The following is a 10632-nucleotide window of genomic DNA, read 5'->3' on the forward strand; positions in this document are numbered from 1 at the left end:
GCTTGACTCGCTAAACTCTGTGTCTCAGATTATACTCGGCTACGTAGCTGCATTACGGAGGTTTATAGTGTCGGATGAATTCGAGTTCGACTTCGATCACATTTACAAGAATAACGGTACCTCTACATTTGAGTTTAGCTTATTGCTAGGCTATTGTCATGAATAATGTTGGTTATTTAGCTAGATACTGTCATAACAGTCAGTCATAACGGTGTTTTACCACGGCGTTGTTCAGCTGTTGTCCACCAGTGACGTCACGGTCGCGTTCGAGAATTTCCGTAGCGAGCTCGGGTTTTTCCGTCAATTTAATAAAATTGTCAGTTTTAAAGCGAATTAAGCTGCTATTTTCATTTTAATTCATACTTATATCTGTCAGTAACTACAATAATGTGGAATATTCATGGAGGTCCATTAAGTGGTGCTTAGCCTTTAAGGAGCTGAATATACAGGGAATAAAGCATATATTTAAAAGACATGACTCTGAGTGTTATTATACTCTTTTGCTAAAGTCTGAACCTGCAGGAACACTACTTCTGATTGTGCAACACTTAAAATAACACACGACCGTATTCATCTGTGAAGCTCACAACACGAGACTCTAAAAAGTAGATTACCTTTTAATTAATTTGATTAACGACCTTCTTTTGAATTTAGCATTGATTTAAACATTTATTTACCCTTTGTCCCTTTTGGCTCTTTATGGTTTTGCTTCCTCAGACAATCCAAATCATACACACGTCCAGGACTAGATATTATTATCAAATCATTCACCTAATCATTTCCTGTGGTTTATATTACCATAGTTTTGTAAGTAAAGACGACTTTATGCCCATGTTGTGTCCTGAAAGCCGCCTTTAGTAGCTGTGATGTGCTGGTGGTGTTTCTGTCTTGTTTTAATCACAGAGCAGTCTCCGTTCATTTCTGGAATTCAGGAAGGCAGTCCTAATAGTTCCCAAGTCTTTGGTTTTCCTGACACTTACATTTCTTTGGGAAGTAGACAGAGATTCAAAGAAAAGCACAACTGTTACCATCCATCAGCTGTGAAGATGCTCAAATCAATAACACACTAAAACAGACTCCAACAAATAGTCTACACACACCAAAGGAGGTCAGACAGTCGAGGGACTGACCACAGATGATTATATAAACACGTTAAATATATACGTACGAATTAAAAGGCCGATTGGATAGAGAGCAAGAAAGAGGTGGGGGAGAGAGAGAGAGAGAGAGAGAGAGAGAGAGACTGGTCATCCAGGGAGGAGGGGGATGTCAAACTACACCCTGCGGGAGGAAGCGGTAACAATACTCTGTGTTTTTTCAGCTCAGCAAACGATGACCAGTGGAAAAATCAGGTAGAATTCCATCATAAAACTATCCCTCTCTTACACACACACACACACACACACACACACACACACACAACAATGAAGTCATTTAAACAAAGCAACCTTTCAGTTGTTGGTCTCCCTCAGCACGACCTACATCCTGTTTTGATGGAAAAAAAATAGGGGCAGCCGTTCCAGGAGAGTAAACCCGGCAGCGGGCCCTTACCCCGGCTCTCTGGAGCCCTGCCGAGAGTCCACACACACTGGAGGCATTTCATACGTGTGTGTGAGCACTGCCCTGAGACGACCGCCTCAGGCAGCATGCAAAAACACACACAGACACACACACGCAGACTTGTGGTCAGTAATGTTACAAGATCTCCTCAAATCTGACAGCAACAAGAGGTAGAGGTCTGCATGGGTTTGCATTTGTAGACAAGTCCCGACCTATTAGACAAGACTCTGAGACATGAGCCACCCCTGCACCAGCCCAACCCCAGACTATAGCTGAACCTTCACTTTAACTGGAGTGATGGAACTTATCCTTTGGGATTTGCTGGAATACCGTTTGTAAATAATAAAACAAATAACACCATCTATTTAAACCCCCACCAATGTTCCAGTGGCTGCCATCACGCTGACACAGCAATGTTTCAACATCTAATTAGAAATCCTTCACGGAGGAGTAGAGACTACTGAAGCAGGGAGAGGCAAACTCCTTATTAACAACATTCGATTCGGAAGAACGATGCTGGGTGAGCGTTGTCAACAAACCAATGGCCACAGAGAATATACTCCTCAGTGCGTAGCTTCTTCTGGTGTGTGTCGACCAAGATATCCACTGTGAGGTGGACTAGGACCAACCAAAATGACTTCAAACAGGTGGTAATCACAGGCATGCCGGGGCCTGAGGACGCTGAGGGGGAGCGTTTTTCTCTCCGTCGGTCTGACCTCCAGTTTCTGCTGATTTTTTTTTTTTTCTTGTGTGCTGGGATTTACTACAGCACCCACATCTACTGCCGCCCACAGGACTAAACACGTCTGGGCGTAGTGCTCGCTCCTGCTGCCACGAAGACAAGATAAACCTTCTGAGAGTCAGCGCTGGGGCCTGCTGGTTCCCTCCCTCACATCAGTCTTGCTTGGGCAATCATAGCATTGGTAAGAAAAACACACACTCACACTCACACACTCTCACCCACACACACACACACACACATTCTCTCACACACACACACACACACACACACTCACACTCGATACAGTGGTGTGCAACTACGGAGAGATTCTTTAAACAACCAGAAGAGAGGTGGTGAAAAGATTATCTGGTGACTTTTAAAAGGAATAAACAGAAATATTGATAATCCATACACCACTGCTGTTTATGATCTTTATTACAAACTGGAAGCTAAATGCAACTGAGGCCTTTGGTGATTGGGTTAAAGATGGTCTTGGGAATTGCTCTCGGAAAATATGAATATCCAAAATACACTTAAACAGAATAAAATAACCATTTATGTGTTTAATAAAATCTGCACTCTGATTGGCCAAAAACGATAAACACATCACGGTCCTTCTCCCTCATTGTCCCATGTTTAAACACTAGTTTTTTCAACAGTCTCACATTAATGATGCCTTTTCCCCTGCTTGCTTCATTATGGTTTGCATTTTATCACGTCACCAAGACCTGGAACTGGAACTGAGCAAGGCACCTAATCCCTAACTGCTCCCTGGGTGCTGGAATGGCTGCCTGTCATTGTGTGTGTGTGTGTGTGTGTGTTGGGAGAAGGGAGAGCGGTGAGTGTGCAGGGCAGGGCGCCTCCAGGACCAGGGTTGAGAAACACTGGCCTAGAGGAGTGCACACTCCTTCAGATGAATGTCTTCTGCTACTTTATGATGCACCTATTAACTGAGCACGCCCACTCTGCAGAAGCTTCAAGGGACAGCATACTAAGGGCTTCTCTGAAGCAGCTGCACATGAGTCTCATCTCACCATGTCCAATGCCAAGCCCTGGCTAGAGAGGTATAAATCCCCCAGCACAGGACCATCACTTTGGAGTGCACCAAGCTGAAATACGGAGCTACGCGATCGATCTGAAGGTCACGAGGGGTCAGAAGAGACACTACTGAATGAAAACAAACCTGCGATAAATCAGACGCTCCCCTCAAAGAGCCCGGAATCTACCCTGGGTCCGGACCAAAGAATTTGGGTCAAGTGTGAATTCACCCTTCCACCCTCCAGCAGGTTTCAACATGTTTCTAAAAAAGGACAGAAACATCAAACTCCTGTTTACACAGCGTCGGGAACGGAGCAGAACCCAGCCGTTAAAGTAACGCCCGCTCGAGTCGTAGAAGAATGACATCAAAATAAACAATAAACTCTGGCATGCCGTTAATGGAAAAGGGGATTAGGACTTTATAAAAAGAACTGAAATCACAAATCTCATCCCAAACGGCTTCAGAACAAAACGATTAATCACTCGGCTGATTACATTAGCAATGATTAAACACATCAAAGGAATAAAGACAATGAGGAGACAGTGCAGTACAAATTCTTGGCTTGATCCGATCTGAAGGACAGATCCAGGGTGCGTTTGGATCCTTTCTCTAGTTTTAAAAAGTTGTGTTAAAGGAACAGTGTGGAATATTTTTACATAAAAACTTCAGCTTCAAAATCATTGTGATGCTCCACTGAGCTGAGAACAGAGCCTCCGTCACTGCTACTCTGGGATCAGCACTGAAGAAACTGCGCTATGTAATTAGTAGTCTTTCAGACGCAGCTCTAAAAATACCTGGGATCCCCCAAGAGGAGGTGAAAAGGACCAATATGAGTGTGTTGACGTGCTCTCTGAAGCGTTTCATCCCACTTTCCATCCTCGGTCTAACCTCAGCCACGCTGCAGCCTGAGAGCTGGAGTCACCGGCCTCGTGGACACAGTGACCCATCTGTTATCCCCAGCTTCTCCTAACACACACAGTCTTGTAAAACTGTTCTTGTGGGGAGTTTCCACAGTCTTCCGTATGTGTGCCAATGCTGCTGAGCTTCACATAAACAACCCCTGACACAACAGTTTAATCAAGTATAATCTGCTAAGTATGTAAAGTATTAACATTTTTTGAGGGATATCCTTTTAACTCCAATACATTTCACACCAAAATGTCCTAATGCTTTCTGGAAGATGTGGTTAAGCCAAAAATTCATTTTCCATAAGTTTTACAAAAACATAATAGATTTTAACTAATAAGCCCTTCAAAGGACACCTACTAAGTGTGAAAAATACACACTCCAGCTTAAAGGCTAAGCAGCACTTAATGGACCTCCATGAATATTTCACATTATTGTAGTCACTGACAGATATAAGTATGAATTAAAATGAAAATAGCAGCTTAATTTGCTTTAAAACTGACAATTTTATTAAATTGACGGAAAAACCCGAGCTCTCTACGGAAATTCTTGAACGCGACCGTGACGTCACTGGTGGACAACAGCCGAACAACGCCGCGGTAAAACACCGTTATGACTGACTGTTATGACAGTATCTAGCGAAATAACCAACATTATTCATGACAATAGCCTAGCAATAAGCTAAACTCAAATGTAGAGGGACCGTTATTCTTGTAAATGTGATCGAAGTCGAACTCGAATTCATCCGACACTATAAACCTCCGTAATGCAGCTACGTAGCCGAGTATAATCTGAGACACAGAGTTTAGCGAGTCAAGCTAACGTTAACTAACACCAACTAAAACAGGCGAAGTGAGTGTCCTTACCCTGTTTACCTCCATGTTACAGAGGCTCTTGAACACCTTTCGTTGGTGTCCTTACATGCCCATATTGTTGGAAAAGCGCCAGTGAAATGAGCTACAGATAACGGAGTGAGCGGACGGTCCTTTCCAAAGTGCCCGTTTAAAGTGGACAAATTTAGTCCATGTTCTGGATATTTTGGGATCTTTGGGCCATTTGTTCACAGATGTCCCACTGTACATTGAATGATTGCAGCCAAAAACAACACACCTTTTCCTCATTTTACATTAAATTAAGTGCAGCTTCTAGAGTTGTTGTCCACCATCTACGTCACAGGCAAGACGCCTATTAGAGTTTCCCAACACCGTTTAAACCTTATTCCTTGAATTAGTAAGAAATAACATGTTTTCTGACTCTCAATAAACACAAGTTAGGAACTCAAACTCCACTGTATTTATTTGTTTGACACTTTCATAGAGCTGCTGCTTAGCCTTTAATATTACAGCAGGTAAAAGGATCTAATTCAGTCTGAGAACGACTTTCTGCTAAAATGGACGGGATGATCCCATTTCCTACGAACACAATCCTGGCCGTGAGTTGAGTAAAACATTCAGTTAGAGAGATTACATCTCAGAGACAACACCATCTCAGTCGCTGCCAGGGAAGCCACACTGAGGACCACACACAGCGAGAAAACTTTAAAGGCACAGGTTACTCCTAATGAGAACAAGCCACGTCCATTCTTTGCTCATGAACAGGTCGTTTTACAGCTACTCTCCACAGACTAAAGTATCAATGACTATGAGGTATTCAATTTCCCAGAGGTTGTTAAAAGAAAAGACAGTCCGTCATCTCTCTGGACTGCCCCCCTGACTGTTTTCCTGATTCTAACCCAATCATTTGTGTGAATGACTTGATTTGTGCTGTAACAGTGAAGACCGCACTGGAGTGAAACCTCTGACCACACGTTAGGCCGAGACAGGCAGCAGGGAGGGTCCCGAGTTCACTTGCTTCCTGTAAGTCACGAGGCCCATGTGACAACAGAAGCCACATGTCACACCAACACGCTGTCAGCAGTCTACCACACGGGTTCATTCAGGCCTCCAAAGATACTGCTTCTGTGTGTGAAACAACTGATTTCCACTGCATCACATTTTACAGGACTTTTATTATGAAGAGAACAGAGTTTACTGTATACGTTTACATTCAGAGCTGCCCCAGAGAGCATGAAGATGTGGGCCACTTCTGGGTGAGATGCAGGACTGCTGTCCCACGCTTGTGATGACACACAGCTTGTGAACCACAATTGGTCCATACATTAAAAATGCTAATTTGACCACACGTCACAAATCAGACCTCGCAAAAACATGGCTGTGCTGACCATGTCTACTGGATATGAGCCGACCTTGGCCCACAGACATGACACCTGTTGACACGTGGCCCTTATTTTGTGTTGATATGGCCCTTATTGCAAGTAGGGGCCGCCCACTCAAGCGCCATCAACCATGTCATGAAAATGGAGGATGTGGGCCTAAATATTTTAGCTACGTGGGTGAAAGCTAATCTAGCTAAAAAGCAAAAGGAAGATAATGTGGTTTCAGAAACTATACACCGCTTTTGTCAGTTATATTGACATTATCTAGTGTCAGAGACTACACAAAACAAGCCTATTACTTTACAACTCGACACGGATGTAAGCTAATGTGATGATTTAGCCATGCTAGCATAATGCTAACCGGTGTCAATGAAAAAATATAATGGTGCCTGTTTACAAAAAGAACTGTTCATACATTAGTCCCTGTATTTTCAACATAAAATGTAGTGATATCTACAAAATAAGTACAAATCTAGGTTTTGAGAGGATAGCCACTCTTTTAACTTAGCCATGTGTTTACATCTCGTATTTATAGCTTTTGAATACAACGTCCGGCACCACGCAAACAAGACTATTAGCGATGTGTTTGATTTAAGCACACTACAATAGTGCAAACTGCTGTTAATAACAGGACTGAAGATCATGTGACCCCTGTTCTAAATGAAGCACACTATAGAACCCACAACAGGCCCAGTATTTTCAGACGTGTCATCCTGTTAACTACAGGAACAGACAAAAATCAGGCTTCAATGTGACTGCTACTTAACCCATATATAAAAATACCATCACGTCACAGTGTTAAAAACCACAAAAGCACAACTACCGAGGTTTGAAGCAAGTGTGATGAAGTATATTTACATTTATAGAACACTGCTATCTATAGGAACTGAGAGAATATGTAGAATTCATGATTCTATTCGTATTTTAGCAAAATGTACAACCAAAAGTCTGCAAACAAAGCTTTTACAGCACGTAACAACAGAAGGGGCCACTCTGGACCAGCTGCATGAGCATTATTTCACCATGCCCAATGCCAACTGCTGGACTGAGGGGTGTAAAGCCCACCAGCACTGGGCTGCAGAGCAGTAGTGGTGTTTGGGATCCAGATCTAATTATCAGTATCTAACCTTAGTAAATTCATTGTGGCTGAATGCAATCTGACCTCCCCCCCCTCCCAGAAATGTTCCACCATTCCCAGCACAATAGAAGCATTCATGGCAGCGACGAAGGGACAGGGAGTCTGTCTATAGGAATAATAACAGGACGTGTGCCTAAACGTTCCAGCGAAAGTAAAAGAAGAAAAAAAAAGGACAGAACAGCTGTGCTGCATGCTCAGGGCAGTAAGAGTGAGGTGTGTACGGTTGTTGGTTGTTGAACTGGCAGCAGCAGCAGCTCCAGTCTAACATTAGCCCCAGAGGAAGCCTGGTCTTAGGGCGGGACTTGCTTTAGAAAATAAAACGATAATCACATTAAAGTATGACATTAAAAAGAGTGTTGAATCAGGAGAGTGAGTGCAGTCCAAAAAAATAAAAGCTGTGGAAAACAAACCAGAGACAGCTGTCAGGAACATGTTCCACAGCAAACACAAAGAACTGGGAACTGGAACAGCATTCTTCCAAAACGAACAATTCAGCCTTTTCTATCCACGGCTGTGTCCAGTTTAAAATGAGCCACAGAACTATTCTCCGAGTTCATCCAGAGACAGAGGCATTCAGGAGAAACACAAAACACCTCCGACCTATGATTTACACCACTTTTAAACGTTTAAATAAAACTGATTAAAGTGTAAAACTGATTAAAGTTCACATCGTGTGTTGTGTGAATGTAAAGTTACATTTGGAAACCACAAACATACTTGGATACAGTGTAAGTTTTACGTAGAAATACTTTACGAACGATAACAACTCAATTCTGTTTTAAATATCTAACGTCTGACAGATCCGTGACTATCCATCTTCAAATGCAGTTAAAATTTAACCTTTACAGCTTCCACAAACAGGCTGAGACCTAGGAAGCTGCAGAGCATCAGCATCATAAATCAAAACGCTCTCTGCTGTGAAACAGATCTCTCTACTTTTATCAAAGTCTTTTAAAGCATTTAGAAAACTGATTTCCCTACAACAGAGATCAGCTACAACTCTTCCACCCCCCAGAGAAGCGGTGACCAGCGGAGCCTTAGAGCCGTGTTACATTAATAAATTATGAAAATAGTCAGAGGATCTGATCAAACTAGTTTCTACCTGTTGTTGATATATTTCTCATAAGACACTGAAGATTTAAGCTTTCGATTAATCAACACCATAATTAAGTCTCTTCTGACACCTACTTTACGAGACAATGGTGATTAGGATGATGATGATTTGCTAAACAACCATTAACAGGATTAAGGTCCACCGCTGCACTGATCAAAGACCTGAACTCCTGAACGTGAGGAAGATTAAGAGTGACATGTCACATGTTGTGTGTCTGAGGTGTTTTACCTGCGAGCAGAAACGCTGGCAGCAGAAAGCAGTAGAGCAATCCACATCCCAGCAGGAGCTCCATTAGAGAGAGAGGGGACTCTCAGCAGTGTTATACTGCCATTTGCTTCCTCACAGGGCGAAGAAATAATCCCCAAACACAAAGATTAATCATCATGCTCTGGAAAAGCACCAAGGGCAGCACGGCAGGTGAAAAGAACCAGAAAAACACATTCCGAAAAGTACTTCAACTTATTCTAGTCTACATCCTTGTTTTCCAAGAAAAAGAAAACAACTTGGGCATTGACCATCTGTTGATCAGCGCTCTACAGGGGTTTATCTCTTATTTCTGGAGCTATAAGTTCAAAACGGTGTGGTCTCACACTTCTGTCCGAGGTTTGGTCGTTCTCTGTGAAGCAGTCGAAGCGGTAGACGCTGTGTGGAAAAAGTGATTCACCAGACGTACAGTCACTCAACTCAACTTTCTTCAGCTCCACACTCAGAGGGAATAGAGAATGAAAAAAAGAGAAACATTTTGACACTCCCCCTGACTGGGGCTGAGAGAAAGTCTGTGAAACATTTCAGCACCAGCAGCGTGTTCGGCTTAAAACAACAAACTCAAAGGAGGAGGTAGAGCGGTGTGTCCAGTGTGTCCAGTCTGCCCTCACAGGCTCAGGGTTGACCACCTTCACACTCCTTAACCTGGAGGAGGAAGTGAAAGTAGACACCTTCAGTAACTGCAGCAGGGTCCAAATGACAGGTTTCAATGATGTTTTTTATATGGGGAATACAAGTACAAACCTCTACAGGGAAATGTAAAATATAAACAAGGTATGTGCATAAGTTATGGCATGAGTACCACTAAATAAACACGTTTAAATGCCCTAGAGAGTATGTAATCACTTATAAACATCAACATAACATGTGTGTGTAAACATGAAACACCACTACCTTCGATTGTTCACAGCTCCACTCAGAACCAGGGCAGTGTGAGGGTAAACTAAGTCCGACCAAGTTTAGTTCTCCACTCCTGTCCCAGGCTGATCACACGCCACGTGTGACCTACACAACACACGCCGTCACGCCGGTTACTTATTAGTTTCATAAAAAGTTCATAGGGCAACTTGACAGTGTGTGAACTGTGTTAAACGGTTACTTACTGTTTTAAAAAGCAACGCTGAAGAGTCGTGTTCCAGTGCCTCTCCTACAAAACATTCCTCCGGTTTCTCTCCTGTGTGTGTCTCCACTGCCTTCACTCTTATCTGAAACACTGGGTTTTGGCGCCCTCTGGAGGAGACCCGCTTAATGACGTGCTAACTTGATGTGATAGCAGACTGTAAATGCAAATGGTTAAAAGCAAATAAAAAGTAGTTTTAGAGAATATATATATATATGTAAATTAGCAACCCTCACGTATCAGTTTCAACTACATTCTTATACATTGTAAATAAATATATGTATTGATTTATGTCGTTTTTAAGTTTTGAAGAATGTTCTGGCGAATTTTTTTTTTTCTACAATATCTATTTTTTTTTTCCTAAAAATAATTAAATGTGTTTTTGGAATTTTTATAGTGTTTAAAGGAATGCATTGTAAAAACAATTAAATAAAATTATATTAAATTATTTATTCATTTATTTGCCCTAGTTACGTTTGTGTTAAAAAAAATAAAACCCATATAAAACATGTTTTTAGTTTATGTTTTAATATGAAAAATTGTAGAAAAAACATA

General features: G+C 42.1%; 1 protein-coding gene across 1 annotated transcript in view; it reads right to left on the minus strand.

Moving 5' to 3' along the window:
• The window catches only part of LOC136678470 (piezo-type mechanosensitive ion channel component 1-like), a 91675-nt gene extending 81481 nt beyond the window's left edge, over positions 1-10194 (minus strand). The window contains exons 1-3 of the mRNA XM_066656523.1: positions 10061-10194; positions 9852-9962; positions 8922-9602 (exon numbers count right to left, since the gene is read on the minus strand). Of these exons, the coding sequence (XP_066512620.1) occupies positions 8922-8985 (64 nt within the window). The 5' untranslated portion in view covers positions 8986-9602; positions 9852-9962; positions 10061-10194. The remainder of the gene's footprint in view (positions 1-8921; positions 9603-9851; positions 9963-10060) is intronic.
• Between the last annotated feature and the right edge of the window lie 438 nt (positions 10195-10632).

The sequence above is a fragment of the Hoplias malabaricus genome, chromosome Y, assembly GCF_029633855.1.
Source record: "Hoplias malabaricus isolate fHopMal1 chromosome Y, fHopMal1.hap1, whole genome shotgun sequence".
Taxonomy (NCBI): Eukaryota; Metazoa; Chordata; class Actinopteri; order Characiformes; family Erythrinidae; genus Hoplias; species Hoplias malabaricus.